General features: G+C 44.0%; 1 protein-coding gene across 1 annotated transcript in view; it reads right to left on the bottom strand.

Annotated features, from left to right (window-relative positions):
* The window catches only part of GLIS1 (GLIS family zinc finger 1), a gene marked incomplete at both ends in the record, with an annotated part of 198,824 nt that extends 183,144 nt beyond the window's left edge, over window positions 1-15,680 (bottom strand). Inside the window, one exon of the mRNA XM_084266375.1 lies at window positions 15,329-15,680. Within this exon, the coding sequence (XP_084122501.1) occupies window positions 15,329-15,680 (352 nt within the window). The remainder of the gene's footprint in view (window positions 1-15,328) is intronic.
* Window positions 15,681-26,216: the final 10,536 nt, after the last annotated feature.

The raw sequence follows: 26,216 nt of genomic DNA, 5'->3' as shown, positions 1-26,216 counted from the left end.
TTCTGCTACTAAACCAGCATGATAATATCAGCACTGAGTGGAGGAAATGCCAACAAAAATCTCCCACTTTTCCCTGGATTTTCATCCAAACAAATGAGTATGTCACTTTAGTTCCCCCTCAACAAAGTCTCAGTGCCTGAAGGTTGGCCCCATCCTCCCTCAGTAACTCTAAATTAATAAAAGAACAGTGTATTTCTGAGTTGCTCTCTCACCCCGCTTCTCTTCTATGAGGCCTAAACTCCTTCGTGGAACAGTAGATTATCAGGTGGCACAGCTTTCTCAGCAACTGTCTGCATCATGCACTGGAGATCATGATGGGAAGAATTTAAAATTAATACTATTGTACCACTCTCAGAAGATGCCATAAAAGGAGACCCACAGAAAGCATGAACTGTGTAACATTCAATGCCAGAAACATAATCACCAGATCCAGAGAGGTATTTGGGCACTGAATTTCCACAGACGCTATGGGGAGTTAGGTACCTAAATATCTCTCTGGATCAGACCTTTAGTAGAGGAAACTTTAAGGCTTGATTTTTCTGTGGTTCTACAGTTCCTACATATTCCTCAGTACCTCCCTTTGAGGAGCAAGTCCTTCAAAGGAATACCTAGGAGACTCATCACACAGTTGTTTTGCCTAAAAACAACTATCCAATTCTCAAAGGAAACAGACCGGATCTGATATGTAGATGAAAAAACTAAACAGGATTCTGTCTCTACCACCAGGCTTATGGAATGGCAATATGATAGGAGGCATCTGACTGCTACTGCGTTGTGAAAGAATACCTGATAGACATTAATTGATCCTTAAAACTTAGATTGTTTCCAGTTAACACAGGCATCACTGCATTTCACTGGCTCTTAAAACAAAAGAAAAACAGAACAAGAAGCCTGTCCACAATATCATAAGCCAAGAAATGTTAGGATTCTGTAACTGATCAGCTATAAAGAAATTGAACTGCACATGCTCTTCTTAGTGGGCACCAAAGGGCAGTCACTCGCCCTGTTCAGAAGTATAAATCAAAGATACCACCCAAAGGAAAGGGGAAGGAAAAAAAGGCCCTTGTGTTGACAGTTGAGATTGAAATTAATTTGCCCACTTGCCGAAATTCTGAAAGTGTTTGCTCTTGATTTTTCATCCCCACCACATGGCAGCTGCTTTCTTCCAAAGCACACACTTGCACTGTTGTGGGTTGTTGGAGCAAGACAGCCAGCGCTGGAAATAGAAATGTCCTGCAGTGGCATAGCAAGCAATGGGCACAGCGGCCACACCACAGGGTGTGCGGAGCCCTAAGTACATATACAGACACAGACTTGTGTCTGGCCCAGGGACTGACAGAGGTGGAAGGTGTCACAAATATAAATCTCAGACCAGGGAGCCAAAGAACTCAACCAAATTTTAGTCACGTGGATATCTCTCAGTTTCCTTTGGCTGCCTCAATCAACTCTGGCCCAAAGTTGTAAAACCTGCCCACAGCTGCTCTGCTCACCCCCAACCTGATGTTTCACACTGTGACTTTATGCAGGCTTGTTTGGGTCTAACAAGGTCCTTATTTTTCTACAATGCAGGAAATAAGGAAACCAGCCATCAATTATTAGAAGCGCAGCAGATCTGAGCTGTATGGCTGTAAAACAGATTTTTCTTTAATGAAACTGAGCTGGCATTTGCCAGAAATAACAAGTGCCCAAGACCAAAATGTAAATCAAAACTAAAGGAGAGTTTTCAAAACTTTGAATCATTGGTAGCAACAGACAAGCTCAGAAGGAGGTTGGTATGATTTTGGAATGTCTTAAAAATGTGTGACTAATATGACTTCTAAAGACATTATTTGTGAGTTAGTATTTCAGTCTCCCCACAGAAAGAAAACATCATGACCAGAGAGGGCCACAACGTTTGCTGTAATAACTGTGTTAGTATGTCACTATTGCTATGCTAAGGAGGCCAAGAGCCTTTGTTTTCATTTCAGAAAGCGAAGAAAGGGAAGATATTAATGTTGAAATTCATCAGTGCTTGGTAAGAGAAGGAAAGACACAGCTGTTACCCTTTCCCTACGCGTCTAGGTTTTAAACCCAGCACTTGGTTTTAGTTGGTCTCAGCCCAGGTCGTAGGAGACAGTAGGTTCCATCACAACATCTCTGCATAGAGCCTTGTCTAGTCAAGGAGGAGTGGTACTGTTTGCTGAAGGGAGAGACATAACAAGATTAAAGAAAGGACAAGTTTGGAGGAAACATTAGTTGCTAGCAATAGCTTACCATAACTTCTGTCAAAACTGTGTGATCGTGGTGTGATAATGCTCCTCCTTCCCCTGCCTGCCCCGTACTCATCGTCACGAAATCCAGAGTGAGGCCCTAAATTTGGCCTCGATATGGATGCAAGGCCCAAGGATTAACATGCAGAGGGTGCATGAAGGAAAAGCAGCACCAGCTCTGGGAAGAGGACGTGGCCTGGGACCTGATCTTTTACAGACTACAAGTATGAGCTGTTGGGAAGGTCCAGCTTGTTCAGCTAGCAATGCTACCACTGAATGAAAATGTCTCTGGTTGAAATGAGTAATTTCTTCCATAGGAAAATCCAAACCTGGCTCAGCACCTCCAAGCCCCAGAGGATTTATCACATCCTTTGCTAAGCTGTGCCAGGGTTAATTATCCTTGCAGTCAAAGCACGGGTCTTCCTTCTTGTTTGATCTTTCTCAGCTCAAGTTTCCAATCATGAGGTGTTGCTCTGCATTTATCTGCACACTGAAGACCCCTCAAGAATCACATATTTTCTTCTCTAGTACATCTCCAGAACTGACTAGATTGCCTCTGATCTTCCATTAGTCCACCAGTATCGCATACAAGTTGCATCTTTCAGTTCTTCTCCAAATCCTTTGATTTTTCAAAGCCACTTAAGTGAGCATTAATCTGTCTTTCTGCAGCCAGAGTGATGCTTAACAGAAAGGTTGTATCACTTCCTTAAGCTTTATAACAAGTTATCCTATCACCTCATACCCTATTAGAAATGGATTTTTTTCATACCGCTGGAGTAGGACATCCAAATCCTTGTCAGTGTCATTGCTTTCCAGGACATCGAGCCTCTCATCAGTGAAAACTAATTATACATGCCCAGGTGCAGTCTCATGTGTTTGTATGAAAACAATTATTATTCTGTTCCTAATGCTTCCTTACAAAATTTTAGCATAAATGATCCTGCTCTGGCAGGGGGATTGGACTAAATGATCTTTCAAGGTCCCTTCCAACCCCTAACATTCTGTCATTCTGTGGAAATTCATGTCACATGCCAGTCACTTTTTTATTTATTATTCCCTTAATCTGAAGCAACAGACAAAATTAACTAGCAGTGATTTTCTATTTTCTGTCGGGATTTCCTTAGAAACTATTAGATTACATTGGAAACAAAACTTGCAGTTGTATACAAAAGATATTGTTCTCTGGTGCACATCTCAATTTCTATAGACAAATCAGGTTTTTCTCCATTCAAAAAGCAACATTAGTTTCCTATACCACTAATTTTCTGTCATCAACATTACATGGGATGATTTAAAATGTGTCCCAGAAGCTTAAATCTAATCTACCAACACATTTACCTCTGCCAGTCTCACTCTCAGGCATGTTATAAACAAGAACAAGCTTGATGAACTTTTTCAAGAAGCAGAATAACTTCCTTCAGCTGCGATGTTAATGCAGGTTTCCATCACAATATATCCCCAGTTCAAAACAGCCTAAACTCCACCTGCACTGTAAGAATGTAGATATGACCAACACTTAAAGGCAAATAATGCTGGAGGACTTCAGTATGGTCAGTTAATTTTCATATTTGGAAAACAGGATGCACTGTGAATGAATAATATTAATAATTCAATGTGAGCCTAATTCAGTATCAATAAGGCTATTTCCTTCTTCAGAACAATGGTTGGCATTTTCTATCCCCAACAGGCAATCATTTGTTAGCAATGGCATGTCCCCAGAATGCCACAGAACATTTCACAACTGCTTTGCACATAAAAATCAATCATTTTCCATGACTGGTTGTCCCACCACTGGCTTTCCCAACTGCTGCTCTTAAAGCCCTTCACTCAGTCTGTTTTATATTGTATGCCTTCTTGGTGTTTTCTTGACAAATACATGACCAGAAACACCAGTGTTTTCTGACAATTTTTTTGACATGGTTTTTTTGACTATGTTTCCTCTGAGAAGGAGGGATTTGAACTTTGTTCAGTAAAGCAGGATAGAATCCTGGAGTATTACAGTTCAAGAGACCTCCACCAATAAGGAAAACCTACAGCCACACTTGGCTTCAGAAAGGATACAACAGGAGACTTTATTCCATACAAGCAGAACAAGACTGATGCCTCTGAAGGATATGTGGACACCATGCACATGAATTTTAACTCTGATCTATAAATTAGAGGATTCCATGTTTAGAAGGCCCTTCTTGTATCTACCTTGTATTCAAAATCTGAGTTGCTCATTAAGCGGTAGTGCTGTAATCAGGACTTCACACTGGAAGCTATATACAACCTTCCAGACTATTTTCTCTAGTAGTAGTTAGTATTGTAGTCGATTTTTACCTAAATGCCAGTTGGTTATAAGATGGGTGTATTTTTACAAAGTTTCCTCTAAAGTCTCGTATTATCTACGTTCTGAAACTACTTCCCTGTCACTTCAGAGCAACAGCTTGCTGCTGAAACATCTACCCCATACATAAAACATCTTTACCACCTCTAATGTTTACTGTTCTTAATTTTCAAGTCTCCCAGCAACTTCTCCAGCAGCTAATAAAAACTCTACTTTTGGCATTAAGACAAACCCTTAGTAAGGAAAGTTCCCCAAACAGGTTAGTGCCATTTTGAGAAATCTAACCTAGGTACCACCAAAGCAGCAAGCCTTTGCAAAACACAAGTGTTTTAACTCAAACTTGCCACATGAACTGTACTTATAAGCCAATGGTATCATTCTTTCAGGGTCAAAATACTATTGATCATTAGTCATTCCCATGGTTCACTCTCAGTTTCTAGATTTTGTTCCCCTTTATATTGGCTTTTGACTAATTTCACAAAACGTATGCACTTGTGAAAATCAAACTTTTAAGTAAATAGGCATAAAAGTTATTTTTGACAAAGCAGTCAGAGTATTCATGCATTAATTTCTGCCTAACAGCTTCTGACAGGGCATAGTAAGAGAAAGTAGATCTCATATAAATAATGTTTCCAATAAAAGCTAACCAAATCACCCTAACAGGTTTTGAGTGTTTACACATTCAGCAGACCAAAAGCTATTTACACCAGTTGCCATACTTCCACATATTTAGCCCACAATTCAAATAAAGTACAGCCCTTTATTTAAAAACAAACCAATGAGTTGTACAAAGTAAAAGACAGAGGCCAGGAGACTAAGAGAGTAGAAAGAATAAGTTATTGAGACTTAAGGGCAAGGAAGGTCCAAGTGGGCTCTAGGGGTAAACATCCCCTTAAATTTCCTACATACCCATTCAAATCAGAGAGATGCTGAAACACATGGGGATCTTTGTTTTGAAAAGCTACTCAGTCTGCAGATTATCCCCATAAAAATATGACAAGTGAGCAAACCTTATCGAATAGCTAAGAACTCAAAGTGAAAGAAGATAAGCCAATTTGTGGTGAGCTAGCAAGAGGAAAAAATAAGAAACAAAACTTCAGATTAAAAACATGAGACTTCTTTTTCTTTCCCCAAGCAAACTGAGTCCATACTTCCAGAACAAACTGCTATGCATTAGCCTTCAGGACTCAAGTCTGCCCGCCTCCTTTTTATCTAGTCTCAGTTTTAAAATGGCATTACTTCAGATCTGCATCAGAGCTAGGGATAATGGAATCAGACTAGCTCAGTTTCAGTTGAACACAAACCAGCTCTGATGACTTTAAGGAAACTGAACATTACAACAACCAGATCTCCAGAAAAAAGGAATTCAGTGCTGCTTTTTCTTCAAGTGCTTGGACATAGCCTCAGCTGCATCTAAATCTGCAGGAATCTTGGATTAGCTACCTGCACCTCAAACCCAGAGGGCATACAATCCTCCAGGTTTCTGCCTCAAGAACAACAGCTATAAGAGACTTTTCCATCTGCTGGAAGGCAAGGGAAACCTCCTCCAGCAAACCAGGAGAGAGAGTTTCTTCCCAACAGACACTCACTATTGGCTATTTCCAGCACAGCTCCCTCAGTGTAGCCTCCCTTCCTTCACCTCAGTGTGTGTCAAGCACTAAAATAAATGGGAGAATTTGTTCCTCAGCAACAATTCTGCAACTAGCAGCATCAACTAGATGCCAATCAGCAAGAAGTCCGACTAAAATGTTCCATTAAAAATCTTTTTCTCCCAAAGATAACAAAGATGTATTTTGCACTTTTCAGCACTCGCATTCGAGAAGAGTTACCAACAAGGGCAAGCACCATAGTTCACATAGCAAAGAAAGAACTCTGGTCCATGCCCACACTGAGTAGAGGGTGTGAAGCCACACTCAAACAACTACCATCCCAGACTGATATAGTCCTATGTTGCAGTGCAGCATCCTGCAACACCACCAGATCAGATCAGTGAGCACAGCTGCATCACCTGAACACAGCACCTGAACTAACAAACTCTGTTCCCCAGAATAGAAAATTAAACTGGCTCTGATGGTGTGTCGAAACAACTGCACTGCTTCTGGCTCCAATACTGGCTTGTCTTTCTCCACACCACACTCTGTTTCACTCTAGCAGGAGAAGTACCACCAATAGCACGCAGACTTGCCCCAAAATCATACAAGTAAGTGGTACAGCCTAGAATAGAGTCCAAGTAACACTAATTTTCATCAACTCAAACATTTATTTACTTGGCCATGTCAACTGCTGGCACAATCTTTGTGTTGTGTCTCTCTGCCTTCACCATTTTTGCTTGATTAACATGACAGCAGACCACACCAGCTTGAGATCCATTCAAGGTCCTGAAGAGGAAGGAAAAGTAAAGGTCTGTGTGCTGTGCTGGCTGACCTTGGCATCCGAGCCACTAGGCTGCTTTTGCTTGCACACTTTTGTCTCTGGGAGAGAGTTTAACAGTTTGATCTTCTGTGCCTCATAAAAGCATGGATGGGATTTTAAAAAACTTTCAGTACTGGCCTCCTCCTGAAGTCAATGCTACAGCTCCCTGCAATTTCAGCAGGGCGAGCAGAGCAAAGCAGGAGTTATGAAACCTCATGTTAAATCCTTTCTGGGATTTTCCCAGAAAATCAAGGGAAATAAACCAGACATTTCCCTTTTATCTGTTCTCACTTTAACTCTCTCTTCCCTGTCCAGCATAGATGGGGGTTGGGAAGTAGGCAGGACTTGCATAAGGAACAGTATGCAAGAACCGTTTGGGGGTGAAACGAGTCCTTCTGAATGCAAAACGTTGCTTCCCTCTAGGACCCTCCCTGTCCTATTTGATCTTCTCTCTTGAGTGCCTGCCACTATGGAGATGTTCCATCAAAAAGCACAGCATACAGTCATTGTAAGCGACTGATCATTTGCTCTCCGTGAAGGATTCAGGTTAAATCAAAGCCAGCTGCTTTAGAGAGGGGCAGGCAGCTAAAAAGAATTTAAACAGAATAATAATAAAAAAATGCCATCTAGAACATAAATACATAGGAAATCTACTCTTGTATTTCAAATAAATACGTCTAAGGTATTCAAGCCTCATGAACAGAAAATAATTTTATAACTATTTTTTTAGAAGTCATCCTCTTGTGCTGTTGTTCTGCCCTAATAACTCTGAAATGTGCTACTCATCTCTCCCAGTTAAATATCCTGTTTCACAAGCCCATTCCTAGATATCTGAAACTGCACAGTGTTTCTATCTAGCTTTAGGCATCTAGCATTCCAAAGAATTAATATTTAAACTTATTATAAAGGAATGGGGATTGTGTTAAGCATGTAGTATTTAGCAAAACATTCATAATAATAAACTGTTGTATTGCTTACTTTAACCATATTTATCATTCTTTAAACTCAAAAAAAGATTGTGGTCCAAAACTGACACATGTCTCTGTATTTTCTTTTTATTACAACCAAGACTTAGATAGGATTATAGAGTGGAAGTTACCAAATTTCAATTTTTACAATACGCTTAAAATTATATTATCTTTCCTTGCCTAGGGGATTGTTGACTTGAGTATTTAGTGACTTAACCACAGCAAATTATGAAAAAGCAGCAAGTCACAACACTTATTTAGAATAATCCTGGACCCTCCACCTCTTCTTGGTAAGTACCTCATGTTAATGTTTTCATACATATTATTGCTCTTGTATCTCTTGATTATAGATAAACGAATAAAAATCCCTAATTGGTTACAAGATATCACTTAATTGGGTTTTTTCCTCTCATATTAGCCTTTGATTTACACGTCAGATACACTCTCCCAAGCCAGCACGTGTAATTTATTTACAGCATTGGAAGGCAGGCAAAATACATCATCTACTGTTATACAGCCTTCTACTAGGTATTAAAAATACCAGGCCCCTGGAGACACACTTCATATAGTTCAGCAAGTTCCAAAATAAACCAAACCACCAACCCCTTAAGCACTTAAAACAACAATGGAGATCTGTATTAAAAAGTTAGTTTTACAGAATTTGATGATGTCGCCTTAGTGTCATTTTTCCTTCTGGCTAAATATGCAAAAAAATGCTTTCCCTTCATTCTAAAATACCTGAAAACTCTGTAACTCTCAAAGTCCTCTTCTTATCACTCACACAAATGTCAGAGTTAAATGCAGTTTAAGATGACATGCATCCATTTAACCTTTTGAATAAATTTGATTGGGTAGATTCCAGTGCTCCTTATCAAGCTACTATGCAAACGGAGAGAAATGTCAGACTTAATTATTAGATTCAAGCCAATAAAATTGCTAAAAAAAAAAGCTGCTCCATACCTTAAAATAACCTAAAACACAGACTTTGGATCTATTTCCTACTACAGCAGTGGCAATGTCTCATCTGTTTGTCAAGTGCTCTCTTTCTGACAAATAATCTTAGCCATTAACAATCGTTTAATATATCCAAACTAAGGACTGTAATTAAAAAAAAAGGGAGAGAAAAAAAAAAAGTAATCCTTGTTCCAGGTTACTAGTGAAGCACAGGTTCTGAGAACAGAAAGTTCCAGGTTCAAACTGAGATTTCACATGCAGGGTGCCAGAAATGTAATAGCAGGGGAAGGAAAAAGGGGAATTCTTTGCCTCTATTCTTTAAAACCTGTGCTGCAGAAAGGTAGTACTAGCAGTAGTCTGAACTGATACTTATCTGAATGGAAGAACAGGCCCTGGCTTTTTTTACACGCCCCATTTAAATGCAATAAAATGGCATGAGTGGTTTTAACTGGTCATTCTGTCTATGTCATTGTAATGCTCCCTGCTCTCAGGAGAAGGTAACAGCTGTGCCATATTCAGAAACACATACTTTTGCTATTGTTTGCACATTTGTAGGGCAAGATTACTCTGTACCACAGTTAGTGAGCACTGCCCTCGCTTTGGAACCCTGTATTCTTTGAGTTACATCAGTGTGCTGGGAAACAATGTTTGGTGGCTGAGAAAAACAAAGCTAAGAAAAACAACACTCTATTAAAAGCAGTTTCACGCGCTGTGAAATGATTACTAGATTGCACGTCTTGTTCAAGCCTGTTGACATATAATGATAGAAACCTGGAGTACAAAATGGAGCAGTTTACATCTATATTCCCTCTCCAATTACCCTGCCATCGACATCTTCAACACTTCTAAAAATCACTAAACAGCAGAGGTTCATATTTCTAGAATAATGGTAATCATGGTACTGAACATGGAAATTATATTCACAGCACTACAAGTTTCTCTTCGTAGTTCATGTGTTACTCCACTTCTTACCTTACAGATGGACTTAATACAAGGTTGTTATTTCTTCTACAAGCTTTTCCCTGTACACAGGATAAAGAACTTCTGTAATATTAAGATTGAAACACTGGCCTTGCTAAAGTTAGTGGCAAGACTCCTACTGATATTAATAAAGTATAATTTTGTCCCTCCTATTTAACGTACTATCTTTGCTGACTGAAAGTGGAAAAACAAAACAGAATCAAGCAAAAAACAACCAACCAAATTTGTTGCAATGCAGAAGTACTATCTCCCAGAAGACACATTACATTTAGTAGTTTTACTAAATAGAATCTTAAAGCACTTACAGAATATAATCTCAAATCTACTAAAAATCTTCAGCATATACTTCAACAGTTCGTATGTATACAGGGTTGAACTCTAACATAAATAATTATTTAGATATAGTTGAATGCATAATTTATAATATTCCAAGTCCAAAGTATATGTAGCTGGTGAAACTACTGACAGTAACATAGTAATGCACATACTTAAGCACTTGCACGATTTAGATTTAAAACTTTTTTTTAAAAGCTATTCATCCCACTTAACAGAGTACTCTGTAATCTCCATTTTCATTCCAAGTGTTAATGTAACATTTTAAAGTCAGAACAAGTAATTTATTTTTTTTTTCTTTTCCTTCAAGGAAAACTCTTTCACACACCAGACATTTCCTGCAATCTGACATTATTTGTTATACCATATATTTCTACAAAATACTAAGAGAGATACAGTATGTATTGCCTTCATTTTTTCCAATAGCTCTTTTTTTCCTGCAGCAGATGATTTTTTTTTTTACCTTTACAAGTACTGAATGCTCTTATGTAACAAGTCAATCATTAGATCTTCTGGTTTGTATTTACTAAATATTCTCTACTACCAATCCTAAATAACAATGAATTTAATTATTATATATAATTAAAGCTCCTTTAAATCAAATCAACGAAAGGGTCATCTTCAATTCACTAACTCTGATTTTGCAACACAAATTATTAGAACTTCTTTCAGCATCAAATAACTAAAAGTTATGTCCCTATTCTAGACAAGCAAGCATTTTAGCCAGTTAAGGGAGTATGGGACAGTCACAATTTCTCCCAAATGACTTTATGCACACATTCTCCAGTCTGCAGTTTCTTCTCCATCTCTCCTTATCACAATAAGCCAAAACAAAACAAAGACAACCGACCATGAAATAATAAATAAGATCTCTAATTGCAAGTTCTATTCAAATAAACCTTTACATTTCCTTTTTGTATCAGAGTTAAAATGCAGCAAACAAGAGAACTACTATGGAAAGACAAAAATTATTAGTACAACTTTATACAGAAATGAGGGAGTTTAGAGATCACCATACCAGTGAGGCCATTCCCTGTCTCCTTATCAGCCCATATAATATTTATCAACTCTAGGCAGTCCCATTTGCTCCAGTGGGAAAATTCAGGTGAACACAGTCAAGGCATATGAAAGAAAACGGCCGAATCAGGCTCAAGACCAGTCGATGCACCTAATAAGTCATACAACTAAACCATATGCTTTTGCTTAAGATCCCAACAGTGTAAGCTGTTACTTATGCAAGGACTGTCCTGCTAATCAAGGGAATAGTCACAGGGGGTTGCAATAGCAAGATTTAACCCTCCTTCTCAACAACTTCAGAAAATTAATACATTTCAGTACATGGGTTCTATCTTTGCCAAAAGCAGCTACAGCTGCTTTACAAACAAGAAAAAAACACCAGTCCACTTTTCTCCTTGTCTGAATAAAAAAAATACTCTCAACAAGGAAACATCCAACTACTGCAACCTGAACAGCTTATTGTTTTGCCCAGTGTAAGTTAATATCTGAAGTGGTTACTGCAAAGGTCTGGGCCATTTGGATGACTTCCCAGTGGCACAACTAACAGGATAAATCTCGTCATTTTTACTGAGTCATGGATTAGGTACACTGAACGAAACTGGAAAAGAATGAAAAGAAGTGCTTCCTGGTAACAACCATAATCAATGTTTTTTAAAAAAACTGAGCTATTTGACATCTTTATAGATTGCTCTTTTGTCATCACTAAAGCTTTCTTTCCCAAACGTTCCTTTCCTGTTGACAGTAACTATTTTGCCCTGCATTACTTACAAAATGGTAATACCCTGGCATGAAATTCAACGAAACAGAAACAAAACCCACAGAATCCCTGGAAAACGTTGTAAAATGGGCTTCATACCTTGTGGTACAGTTACTCTATGCCGTGCAGACCACACATGCCTGTAAGAAGCACTGCCTGGGTGCAAATACTCTGCCTTGTGACACACAGGGAAATCAAGGATCAAGAAAAGTGTGGTGTTTATCACAGCCAATCATACCAGAAGGCAGAGGCTGGGTGAAAACTGGGTGGTTATTTTAAACAGCTCCCAAACAGAACAAAACATGAAGCACAATTCCAAAATACTGATGCTTTCGGTAAACAAACAACAGCTCCATCCTGCAAAGTTTAGACCCAAATGATCCAATTCCCAGAAGTAATCCTCACCACCACCCCGCAAGTTTTTGTTTGGCTCTTCATGTAAAAAGACTTGCTCAGTCACGGAAGCATTTTGCAGGATCATAACTTAAACGCAGTGGAGTAACACCACAGAGACATTACAACAGCAGGATGTTTTTTCCCCATTGTGATTACTTCAAAGCTACCCTTTTTATTAGTGGGGTAATGTATCATTTTGATTAATTTTTTAAAAAAATTTAGAAAAAAAACTAAAGGCATGTTTAGAAAAAAAAATATTTTTACAGGCAACTATAAAAATTTATTTCTCTCTTGTTAAAGAGGGTCTTTTACCCTCCCTACTTGCAGCTTTCAACTGTGGATAAACCAAAACCAGGAGGCACACTCTGTAATCTAACCCAGACTGCAGAGGGAATTACTGGGTACACAGTACTCTGGGGCTGGAGAGCCTGAGACACACAGTGTGATGCTCTGAAATCAAGCTGTCATCAGTCTCCTTCCCAAAACCTTTTACTGGGTAAATGTGAATATTTCTCTCATTCCTACTTCATAGCTCTATCTTGTTATATCACACCCACATCCAGCCATCTTTGGCCTTTATCTTCCTGAGAGAACCAGGGGTACTGGGAGATAGTTTACACCACTCCTTGAGAGATCAGCAGCTTTCCGGTCCACAGGATAGCTCACTTTAGAAACACAGAGCTCTGATTTTACAGTCAGCTCACAGTGAGCAACTGAGTGACTTCTGTTATTTCTGGGGAACTGACTCAGGAGCACAAGGTGCTGAGCAGGGGCTGGCAGCTTGCAGTATCCAGTGGGACAACTCCAAAACACCCAAGTGACCACTTGCTAACACTAATACGGGTCAGAAGGAGCACAGCCCACATATCTGAAATCAACCTCTAGCCCCAAATTTTACTTCCCCTAACTTCTCCTGAAAATATCTTCACAGGAGGGGAAAAAAAAAAAAAAAAAAAAAAAAAGGAGCAAAAGCCAAACAGGAAAACAACCAGTACTGTCGTTTTTGGAAAAATTCAACATTACCCATCAAATCACCACACTCAGTAAATGAGCCCTATCCTGCCTGTGGATACCTCCTACTTACTCCCATGACTCAAGTCACACATATGCTGAAGCAACCACAAGGTAACATCCTGAACAGAAAATATATTAAACAAAAAAAGAGCAACAAAACTTAAAACACGATTATGTTTTTTCCCAGTGGTAAAAAGTGGAAATCGATCAGCTAGGAAAGATCAATTAGCATCCTTCTCCCAGTACCCACCTACAGGTACCCTAAGAAGTCCCAAGTAAATGAAAATTAGGCTTTTCTTTCTACCCTCCCTACACCCCTGCCCTCTGCAGCACCCACAAGAAAAACAAGCATGAATAAAAGTAGATTGAAGCAAAAAAGAAAAGTTAAATAAAAAAGGAAATTGCTCCAACAGTCTGCTCAGGTATGGCAACGCATGCATAGGGTTTTAAGCTCGTATCAACCCTAGTTGAGTGGCACCAACCTCACTTATGAGACCACAAGCAACTTGAACATCTCCTGAGTCCCTTCTACAGGCAGCAGTCACAGCAGCACAGCAGTACTAGAGCTCATAGCTGTCCCTTCCCACTTTGTGAATCCTCCTTCTCCCTCCTCCAAACCTGGTTCTGTGTAACACAGCTTCATTTCATTCTTGCCAAACATTAACCTTTTTTTTTTCTTTTTTTTTTAAATCAGGAGGGGGGAATTGCAGCATTAACAAACAGAAAAAATAAAAAAGGTAATTTATAACCTGCTGCTCCACTCTGTCTGTACTTACTGGTGATGAACAAACACATCCTACAGTTTGCAGGACTGACCTTGCACAGATTGAGGTGTTCATTAACATAACTTTATGGCAATAAAAGGTGCCATCACCCTAGGTAACAAGCTCACAAAAGAAAATGTTACTAGTCCAAGGGCACACAGCCTACTTTTACTTTTCAGAAGATGACAGAATGGGATGCACTGAAAAATCCTAGTGGGAAATACCTTACTCTCTTTTTTAATCTTATTAGTGTAAGATAAAAAGATAATTACCTTTTTAACTCTACAAAAAACATTGCTTTAATATTAAAAACCTTAGGTGCATATATGTCTCTGCAAGTGGCTTTGGAGCGTAAAGGAATGCTTGAATTCCCTCTGAATCCATCCGGCGATACCTTAGGAGGGGTTATTTTAAAACTAAGTTTTGATTAACAAATTCCAGCTCAATTAACAAGTTCTAGCTCAAAAGGGTGACAAGATTTTAGCAGGCAACTCCTAACCTAACTTCAGTGCCGCCACTTTAACAATGAACAGATGAAACTGGGCATTTGTTAAGCAGGAGAAGTCGCCCTTACGCTGTGCCTTTCAGGCACCAGGCATCCCGAGTCTGAGAATTCACTGTCTGAATCCAGCATTTGTAACACTTCCTTGAAATACAAACTATAAATCCAAGCAACCGTGGTGAAACTGCTGAATAAGAACTAGGCATTTATTGTCAGTCAGGCATACTCACAAACAAACACCCCACACGCACGCTCAGGCGCAGGACAGACTAACCCAGTGTTCAGCACCATCCTCAAAACAACCACCTCTGAGAAGCGACCAAACCGAGCAGCAGTTGCTTTGGAACAACAGTAAGGAAGATGCCAGTCTCGGAATTTCTTAGAGAATATTGAGAATCGCTCTGCTGCCCATCAGCTGAGAACAGCCTGGTTTATCCTGTGCCTCCAAGGTGCACAGGCAAGGAAAAAAAAACAGTTTGAAAGCTTGCAGTTTAACAAACAAGTTAGAAAATACACCGAAGACCAAAAAGAGAGGGCAAAAAACCTCGCAAAACCAACAGAACAAAAGCTTGTCGCGCATTTTTTGTTTGGGTGGTGGATTGGTTTTTTTATTTGTGGTGGTAGCGCTCAGCTCACGCGTTTTTAGACTCACCCTTCAGGCTTTGATGTTTCTGCTGCTGCAAACAATCTTTGGAGCCTCTAGCACATCGCAGCTCCTGCGCCCTCGGCAGAATCGGGATCCTCTCGAATATGCTGGGTCTTTTGGGGACGAAATCTAGCAGAGGCGCTGACATTTCAGGGGGGCTCTGCTGAGGCTCCGCGCGGTCACCGCCGTTGCTGACAGGCGCTTTGAAGGACATCTGAGGATTCAAGAGAGCTTTACCACTGCTGGGACGGCTCACCCGCGGCAGTTCCTTCAGAGGCGCTCCCTGGCATTTATCGGTCACCTCGAAGCGAGCCGGGGCGGCGTTGGCTTTCCGACCCCCTGCGAGCTCACAGTGCATGTCCGCGTCCGGCTGCTGCCAGGGCCCTCGCCGCTCTCCTGCACCGAGCGGCACACGGGGCGTCAGCGCCGGCGGCCGCCTCAGCCCGACCGCCTCAGCCTCGCGCCGGCGGCCGCCTCAGCCCCCGCCGCGCGCGCCGCCAACGGCCGTTAACCGCCGCCCGCGCGGCTGCCCACAGCCCGCTGCCCCGCTCGCTCGCTCTCTCGCGCGCGCCGGCCGGAGGAGGGACAAACAAGCGGGTTTAGACCTCGCCGCTCGCCTGCGAGGGACGGGGAGGCCGGCGCCGCGCGTCGGCTCTCGCCCTCTCTAGGCAACGCCGCCGGGCTTTTCGTAGGGAGGCGAGACCGGCCGGGAGGGGAGAGGAGGGGGGGGGGGGAGCCCGGCACACGGCCGGGGTTGCGTCGAGGCCGGTGCCTTTCAGCTGCGGCTTCCAAACGGCGGCCGCCCAGGCAACGGAGGACGCGGCCGGCAGCGCACGCAACGCCGCGGGGCGTGCTTGCCAACACCGGGCGTTCGCGCCGGGTTGGCCGCGGCCCCCGGGTCACCGGCGACTCGCCGAGACGTGCGTGAGGGAGAGCCCGCCCGCGCGCGTGACAGCCGCGCCCCCCGCGCTCCTACCTGGGAGGGGCCGCCCGGGGGCACGCGCTGCCCGCCGGCTCCCGCCGCGCCCCGTCCAGCCGCCGCGCCGGGCTCATGGGCTCAGCCCCGCTCCCCCGCCGCAGGGCCGGCTGCCTGAGTGAAGGCGGCCCGGGCCATTACCCTGGCGCGGCGGCGGGGCCAGCCTTTCGCTCGGGCCAGTCGGGGCGGGCAGGGGGAGGGCTGTGCCGCCGGGGCCGCCCCTCGGGGCTTTGACAGCGGCGCGGCGGGGAGCGGGGTCCGCCCGCGGGCCCGGCCACGGCCGTTCTTAGCGGCCTCGTACAGCCGGAGAAGCGGAGGGAGCAGGGGACCCCGCGCTCGCCGCGGGCAACGGGAGAGGGTCAGCACCTCCCTGTGCCCGGGCTCCCCGAGAGGGGCTGCGGTTTCCCGGTGCCTGCCCCGGCGGGAGGGAATTATACCTGTGCTTGCCCCCAGCCTCCTGAGGCCATGCTGCTGCCGAAGGCCTGGCCCCGGGCACCCAGCTCACACATCCTGCAGCCTCTGTGCCCAGCACAGAGCAAGCAGGACCCATAGGACACCCGCAAGCCACCCCACCGCCCAACAGCCGGCAGCACCCTATAAACATGCTCTGTGTGAAAGCCACAGCAACTGCAGTGTGTCATAGAAGAGCAGCAGGAGAAAGCAAAAGCCCTGCCAGGGGCCTGAGCCTGGGAAGCAGGAGATGTGTCAGTGATGGGCACAACCTGGCCCAGATCCCTCCCCATGGATACAGTTTCAGGTGCATTCAGTGCTTCTGACTGGTGGTCGTTCTGTTCCTGTCCTACAGGTGCCTGGAGCTGGCCCATTCCATCAGAGACAATTAAGGCAGCACAGAGCAGCGACATTTGCGCTGGCTCCTCCTGGGCCAGCTCGGGTCTGGAAGCAATCTAGCTGGGTTTATTAGCTTGGGCCTGATTCCAAGCAAGCGCAGGCTGAGCTATGATGCGCAGCTTCACACCAGCAAGATCTACCAGCCCACTCTTTGCTGGCTCAGGGTTGCCTGCACCCTGCTGCCTTGCACGCTGCTGTCAGCGCAGGTGCAGCACAGCAGGTCTGCGACACACCAGGACAGCTCAAAGATAGGACTGACTTGGACTCCCCCCTGATTTACACAGCTGTAAATCAGACAGACATCTGGTTGGAAATCATGCCTGTTCACACCAAACCTAAAGGAGAGCCATGTGAAGATTTAGCACAAGGAGGAGGGACAGCTACTGAACTGGTGTCTTGCTACGCCGCTCCTTAGGAGCATCCCTCCCGCAGCTAGATGACAGAGATCATCTTCTCACAGCACAGATGCTGCAGAGTACCTCCTTGCTCACAGTTTTATCCATCCCCTTAATAACATGCCACCCTGCAGAGTAAAGGAATGGTGGAGATGGGAGGGCATCACTTTTTCTTGACAAATGCTAGGAATGTTGTGGATTTGGTGGGAAGGAAGCCACTCTCCATAAAAGACAGGAAATCTTGAGATGAAACAAGCAGTTCTGGGAGCAGCATGCCTCTCCCCCCCAAGCAACATGGATGCTCCAAGTTCTACAAAGGGAGCTTGCCAGCCTTTACCCCCCATGAGGGTCTTCTGTCAAGTTAAGATGTGGCCATAGAGAAGTTAATAGCTTTCTATCAAATGTGTTTTAAAACAGGTAAATGTCCTCAGAATATATTGGTGGGAGCAAGGCACTCCAAAAAAAGAGAATATCCTCACCTTGGCCTCAGTAGGAATCAAATCTAAGCATTAACTAACTACCTGGTGCAAATGCTGAATTTTAATGGTGACATCCTGGGGATTCATGAAAGCAAAGTAAAAAGTCTCGGCACATGTTATCCCTCTGCATGGCTGTTCTCTACAGCCCCACACCACCTCTCAGTGCTCTGCCACCCTACATGCATTCCCCAGCCCCATCGGTCTGCGGGGCCCTCAGGACCCAGCAACAACTCCTCTTCAAGTTGAAAACACTAAAGGCACTCGGCAACGTTACCAGGAACAGTAATTATTTAACATGCAAATGTGCTGTGGTGACGACCTAAACTCGCTCTCGCCTCGTTAACCCGCATCACCCTGAATTCCCTACCTCAGGCCACCTGCAGCCTGCTCTGAACCGCTGTTTAATTCCATTTTCTCTTCTCTCATCACCGGTGTTACCCAGAACATTCTGCGAAGTGCCGGCAGGTGCCGCCACTCGCTCAGCAATAGCTGTTGTGCGGGCAGGAGGGGGTATGGAGCCTCCTCCTCCTCCTCCATGCTCTGGGCACCATCTGAGCCGAGGGGCGGGGGAGGAGAAGTAATTAAAAAAGCCTTTTTCACACAGGTGGCCAGGGAAGCAAATCACAGTGTGTAGAACTGAAGCCTTCGCGGCAAGGTAAACCTCACTGGGAGAGGTCATCTCACAAACGTGGACCGTGTAGGACAAGCTGCAGGTACCCACATTCCTTCAGGAGGAGGTGAGGCCCCATGGACTCAAACCTTCTCTCACACCACTACTTCCTGTTTCAAGCAAGACATCTGGCAGCTGCCCTGTCTTTGCTGGGACTATCCAGCTGTGGATGCCCATCCCTGCGCCTGAGCAAGAAGAGCAGGTGATGATGGAAGGATGTCCTCCAGACCTGGCTGTGCCTGATGGAGACTTGACACCTGAGAGCTGTTCCAAAGCAATGACTTGGCTTGTCCAGAAAGCCCACAGACACAGGAGGAACAAGCGCTGGGAGGAGCCTCCCTGCTGAATCAGAAGACGTTTCATATGTTTCAGTTCTGGAACAAAGGCCAAGCAAGTGCAGTCGTGGCTGCTGACTGGTTTATGCCCTGGGTCACCATGACTTTGCTGTATGCACAAGCTGTACAGCAAATACTGATTCACCCAATGTTGTCATTACATCCATGAGCTAGATGGGTGTCTCCCATCTCCGTGCAAACCCATCATCAATCTCTCTCCCCATCACAGCAACACTCTCCCTTTAGTAGAATGATTCTCTTCATCTTTGCCTTCTTGTTCAATATTCCTGGTTGCTGAGGGCTGTGGTCATGGGTCATAGCACGACCCAAGGCTAGCTCAGTTGCCTCTTTCTTCTCTTAATGAAGTCACTGTGACCAAAGCAGACCTTCCAGTTGAAGCAGGCAGGCCAACTTCAGTCCCTGAAGCTAGGCCCTGAGGGTTGCTTCATTTCAAACCAGATATAAAAGGTGAGGCTTCAATATGGGATAAAAAATATCCAGAGGAATGCAAAACACTTGCCTGAATATCCTCTCCCTAAGTCAAGAGGGTAGGGCACAGGGGATAAGTAACTAAAGACTGCTGATCTGCCTGTTACTCCTAGTTGGTTTCCAAAGAAACAGTAGTCCAAAGCTGGCTCAGGCTGGAGTGAAATCATACCTCACAGCAACTAAGAACACGCCAGACAGTTGCTAGTTGTGCCAGCTGGTGTCCTTGTAGCCAGCCGGCACTGAAACAGAGACAAGTGGTTCTGGGCAGTGGTGTTGGTGGGACAAAGGTGTGACACCAAAACCAGCTCCTGGACCATGTTAACCACAGAAAGGCAGTCCTGCACCACCACGGCATAGCTTGTGTAACTGCACCCTGAGCACACTCACGGCTGTATCACACCAGGATCAACTCAAAGCTGACACAGAGCAGTGAGGAAAGAAAAAAACCCCAAAGTTTCAAACAAGTTTGATACAAGTTTGACACTTGATACCAGCCAAGATCTGGTCATTCTATGTCAGTGGTTTTCTCAGGGTCTACAGGTGCTTTTATGCCTCTTTGCTCCTGACAGCATGAGCCTCCGTGGTCACAGCTGCACGACCAGAGGCAGAGCTTTCCTGGCTTCAGATGCTGCTGCCTGGGAGCTGAATACCCACAAGGACAATGAGAGATCATCTGTGAAGGGTGAGGGAAACAGGAGAGGGGGGGGAAGGAAATTACATGAAGGGGCTCCCAGTTCACCAAATCCAATCTTCAAAGCGTGCTCTTTACCTTTGTCAGGAACAGATGGTTGGAACTGGCCTCAGCATTACTGCTGGTCACAAACCGGATCTTCGAGAAGCTGAAAACTCCAGTTCCCCAAGCAGTTTTTCTGTGGGAGGAGAGGAATGAAGCAGAACGGATACAGGTAAGGTGAGCTGCCCAGAGCAAACAAGCAGAATCGAAGTATTAATCTCCAGTTCACGTCCTGAAATCCCTGCTTCTACTTCAGCAGGCAACAACATTACATTTCAGAAGGACACAATTGAAATTGTGAGGCCTTTGTGCAACTGCTGCGGCACAGACAGAGGTGGGAGGTGTTACCGTAAGCATTCTGTGAATAGGGGGGCACAAGCAGCTCTCTGCTGGGAGAAATAACAAACTTTGTTATAAATAACCTGGTTGCAAACGAGCTGTCGATTCACACACAGCAGTTTATTTACAAAGGCATGCCAAGTCCAGACTTGTTTTTGGTTTAATTTACTGCACCACAGATAGTAAAAAAACAGAAACAGCCAAACAAAAACCGTGCCAGAAGGATTGTCTCTGTAAGTGTGCCCGTTTCTTAGAGATTGCCCATATCCCTTTAAGGCAGCACAAAGCCCTTCTCTATAGTGGTTTTCAAATGACCTCCTAAATTAAGACAGCAGGGTCAAACTGACCACACATTATCTAACGATGCACTCAACTATTGCCTCATAGCTTAGAGATTTGTTTATAGATCTTCTAGTGAGAAAAAAGAAATTCCTCAGATCACTGGGACTTATCTTTTAAAAACAAGTTTCTCTTAATTAGCTAGCATATTTTGGGAAAATCACAGGGTAATCTTGAATCCACCTTTGTCCTGCAGAGACTGCAAGAAACAACCAGCATCTCCAAAAGCCCCCATGGCTTCCCTGTTAGTTGGCAGATCGTTCTAGAGTACTCTGAGGGGAAAAAAAAAAACCCTCTAAAGAAGGGTTCCACCAGCCTCCATTCAGGATATGGTTGTTTACACCTGTAGTTAGCTTCCTCAAACATTCATCTGTGTTATTTCTCTGCATCAGTCCATAAACAGATTCATCTCTCACACCCTGCATGCACAATGCAAGCAGTAAAATAAACTTCAGTAATAAACAAACAAACAACAAACCCAGGACAACACAATTTAAGAATGTTCAGATTATAAAAATCCAATCCTCAGCACTAGGACGTGCCAGGACTAGAACTGCTGGTACAGCCTTGATTCATGACTACTATAAGTGAGTTATAGTACTGGCGTTATAACGTGGCCCCAGTTATTTTGCCTGGGATCTTTATATTCAATGCACTGGAGATAATGATTGCTGAATGAGCAGCTTGTTACTCTTCTCTGATTTCTCTTCATTGGCATGGTGTCTGGACCACACACTGAATATATTCCCTGCACTTCAGCTAAGCCCCGCACAGAATACAGTATTCATTTACTCCAGGGCATTTCTTTGGTCATCACTGCAGCAGCCTACTGATTTGCAAAAAAATATACACTTTTGTTAAATTGTTGGAGGTGAGGGAGGGTTGGGGTTAGACTACAGAACCCCAGAAGCCAAAAATTTCAAGTTTGAGCATTAAACTTGTGACAAAGACCAACTGCTCCCCCACTCCTCGCTCCAGGTTATGTGGCATTTGCCATGGTTGTATATGGTAAAGAACGTTTCCAGTTCCATCAGTTAAACTCAGCCCTTGGTGTCCCAAAGAGAGCATGAGGAAACTGTGAGACTTGCAAAGAGTGACCACCTGTGAAGAGCTGTACAGGATCTTGGTAATAAAGGCAAGGACAACCCCTTCCTCCCTGGCCGTGTCCAGCTTGCACTATGAGATGGGTTTTTCTCTTCCTACGATGGTCTTTGTAGTTGCCGAGGAAGCCCTCCGCAGACCTGACTGCCAGTGTCTGCAAAGGCAACAGCCCCCCCCAGTACCTCACTTTGAGCTGCAACCCTCTGCTCAACCCAAAACCTCATACCACCAGACATCCACAGCCTGGCATTCCCAAACCTGCTTTGGGCAGTGACCTCTGATGGTCAATGGCCAGGGAACTCAGTGGTTTGCAACGCTGGTGTCCTGTCTACCTGGTCTTCAACACCTGCCCTGAAAGTAGTCACCCAACCCATGTCTTGATCTGAAAGCCCACAACTGGAGCTCACGGAGGTAGAGCACAGAACGATGCTTACACATATCCTGCAGCAGCCTTTGACTCCCAATTCCTTGAAAATTCGCTCCAGGGCTCTCACCAGACCTTTTCAGATGAGATGCAGTTAAATACCACAGACTGCCCCAGCCTTGATCGTTTAGTCGTTAGATTTAAAAGTCAAGTTATTCAAGGAGCAAAAGGCAAAGCCTGTGTTTTGTGTGTTTTGGGCAGGGGAGGGGAAAGAAGAGCTCACTGATCACTCAGCACTTGGTTCTGTTGATGACAGCGCAAACACATCCACGTGCTTCCTAGGCCATGGTTCTCTCTGAAATTCATCCTACTTCTGGAACTGTCTCTTTAGAGGGATTTAAAAAAAAGAAAAGAGAGAGAGAGGACTGCTATGTCATCACCACCTATTAGAAGAATCAGATAGTGTGCCCGCAGGGCACCCAGGGATCTATTCCCCCTTGAATTTGGGGTTTTGAGCTCACAGGAAGCTCCAGAGGCACCATGTCTATTTATCTCCTGACTGACAAGCTCTACTGTAGCCCCAAGATTTTTGCAAGGGCAGAATGGTGAGATCTTACCCAATCTATGTTTTTGTATTCTGAAATCAGAGTAGAACATGAGTTTTCTCTCTCCCAGCCTGTTTACTCAGACACAGGGGAGACAGGGTTTCTTTATACTACAGTTTCATCCAAAGCTGATGTTCCTGATGTAACTCTCTACGAGTCTGCAGCAAGGGGAAGCAATACTCTGAGGTGAGAATATCCCCTTACAGCACAAGAGCTTGGCAAACTATACTCCAGGTATGCCCACAGCACCCAAATACATTTGATCCACACAGCAAATATATTGACACACTACTGGTGGTGGGAAATACCAAGACCTCAGGGGGAGACGGTTGCATGGGTAGGGAGGAGGGTGTGTGAGTGACAAGTAGGGTCCTCAGCTTGTGATGATTCCACCCAAACCTTCATCACAACCCCCTAAACTCCCCAAAGCATCAGGGCCTCCTCCCCAGAGTACGGGATCCCCCACATGGCCGGTTTCTCGCTATGGGGGAGGTCTGGTGAGCACATGGCCCACAGACTGCACGACTTGCCTGTGACTGAACCGGGACCAGTGAGTTCATCAGCGAGAGACTGAGAGGTCCATAGCTGCAGCTGGATGCATCCGCAGGGGTGCCTGCCTCGCCCTCGGAGCCATACGTGTATCTCTGGAGGTGGGAAGATGGCTGCTAAGGGCCTTAGGACACCGAGCGCAGAACATACAATACAGCCTCTGTTCAAAGGAAGCAGCAACAGAATCGAAACCACTTCAGCTCAAGGGTGCATTCAGGCCCCGAGCTGCAATTGGCATCAAGACAATTCTCCAAAGTGGCAAAGTGCTCCTGTTGAGGGAGCAAGCCCTGGCCAGCTCCGTCGGATACAGGGCTGCGCCACAGTTCTGACGACTTGGGCCACTACAGTTGTCACCCACAGCCTCAATTTTGAAAGTTTTATCTCAGAGAAAGAAAGATAAAGGGTTTATTCATATTTATACAAGAATGCTCGAGAGCTAAAGCCTCTGCTTCATCCTAACAGGAAAACAGATCTGAACAATCGCCAGCATACCTCTGCTGCTGCACTGGAAACCGCCGCAGAGCCTCTTACTACAGCTAACCTGTAGCAAGAGGCAGGGAGCAAACCAAACACCCTGTTTCACTTGTGCACCCTATAGGAAATCCAGCAAGATGATGCAGCTCAGCTTCGAGATGATTAAACAGATGAGAAACATTATCAGGCTTGAGGGATCCAATTTAACTGCAGATACATAGAAACCGACTGTAAAAAGGCTTTAGTTTTTCACTCATTACCCAGAATGCAGAAATGAACCAGAGACTCTTCCCAGTCTGACTGCTTTTACGTTAAGACAGAAGCATATAAAAAGACTTGAAACACCAGCACAGTTTGCCAGAGGAACATAATTATTCCCAAAGCCAAAACCAGAGTAAGAGGCTATCCCTGTTTGATCGTGTGAGCCAGTTACTGCATCTTCAGAGGGCACCCAACGTACACTTTATATTCTTGCACACTTAGTCATGAGCATGAGATAGTGTTAAAGATGCACTTTTAAGTAAAGGCTTTGGAAGAAGAAAAAAAAAAAAGAAGTCTACAGCTCTTTAAGAATTGGAGCTTTTAAAGAAACCACAAAGCAATCAGCTTTGGAAACTCTTCTGTCATGCACAGAGAATGCCATGAATCACATGCACATTAGCAGATGTCGTCTGCAAATCTCTTACTGCAACACAAGGAGGACAGACCCCAAGCACTTTGGCATCAAAAAGGCGGCTACATTTTAAGCCTGCTGCTGACAGCCATAACTGTTAATTACAGCTTAGAGCTTATACTTGTGGGAGTGTTGCAGAAAATACCAGAGCAATAAAAAAACAAACAAAACAAACCTCCCCAAAATATTCTGCACCTGTTTAAATGCATGAAAAATTTATGTGAAACTTTTGGCTGAAGTATTTGGGTCAACAGTTACACCTGACATACTAGCTAAAGCACCATTTCAACTCCAGGTGCACATTGCAACACCAGAAAATAAGCAAATTAAATTACTTAATAAGCCAGACAGGCAAGAGGCTTTGCCATAAGTCAGATATGTGGTAGAAATTAAGCTTGGGGAAGTTTTAAAAGACTTTGTGCTTAACCTTTAAATGTAATGAACTGCTGTCCATCACCCTGTGGTGTTTGCTGTAAGCCATCTCAGCACAGAGGAAGCAAAGTACTGCACTGTCACACCTAACAGAGGCAGTGTCCACCTTACAACACATGGCTACCAAGGAAAGCACTGTGCAGGTCTCATTGTCGATTTGGGGTTCTTCTTTCACCTAAACCTTACAGGCCTCCTAAAGAATTATTACTACACCACCACTATTTATCTATCAGCTGCTCATTTCCTCACACCAATGTAACTGACACTATGGCCATCTTCAGATCTCAAGTCCTCCAACACCTCAGGACTAACAGCCCTGAAGAGAATGGAAGGAAAATGATCCAAGTTTTGTTTCCCCTTGTCACACACACACACACCAAGTTCATTTGCATGGCTGTTTACCTCACTCAAGGAAATTACAGTAAGGTGCTGCAGCTACATCTGAGTGCCTCACACGTTTCCTACTGTAGACATCACAATGACTGGAGTGAATTTAAAAACAGAGTAAGTTTTCAAACCATTTGGACAGGTTTACTTCCAGATAAGAAATGTTAAACCCACGTATTTTAAAAGTCATCATTTTCACCAGAAGCTGCCAATAATGTATATTAATTTGGAAAAGTTGGATATAGTAAGAACACCCTTCCTATGCACCTTAACAGAAAGCTGTTGATTCAAACTTTAATTCATGGTATCATTACTTGGAGTTTTACTAAATGCAGTGATGCTTCCTGTATGTTTCAGGGTAGAACAGAACTTCGTTTCCTAGGTCACCTTAAAGATAAAATCCAAGCTGCTAGCTTTTCAAGCAGCATTGATGTCTTAACAATGCTGTTCTCCACACCCATTTCACTCTGAAGGAATACTTCCATCTTCAAGAAGAGTAGCATGTTTAGTGTGTTTTATTCCTGGGCCCATCTGTTTCCTGCTCCTAATGTACACACTTCGTCTGCACTAAAAGTGTTACCAACTAAATTTATGAAACACTTAGGCACACTAAGCATCTCTGTAAATCTCTAACCTGCCCTTTAACAAGAAAAGAGGGAGGGAAAGAATACATCATGAACAGCAGCAAAGGATCCAAGTGGCAAA

The sequence above is a fragment of the Gallinula chloropus genome, assembly GCF_964237585.1.
Source record: "Gallinula chloropus genome assembly, chromosome: 6".
In the NCBI taxonomy this organism is placed as follows: Eukaryota; Metazoa; Chordata; class Aves; order Gruiformes; family Rallidae; genus Gallinula; species Gallinula chloropus.
Note: the sequence above shows the minus strand (reverse complement) of the source record. Positions and strands in the feature narration are given on the sequence as shown.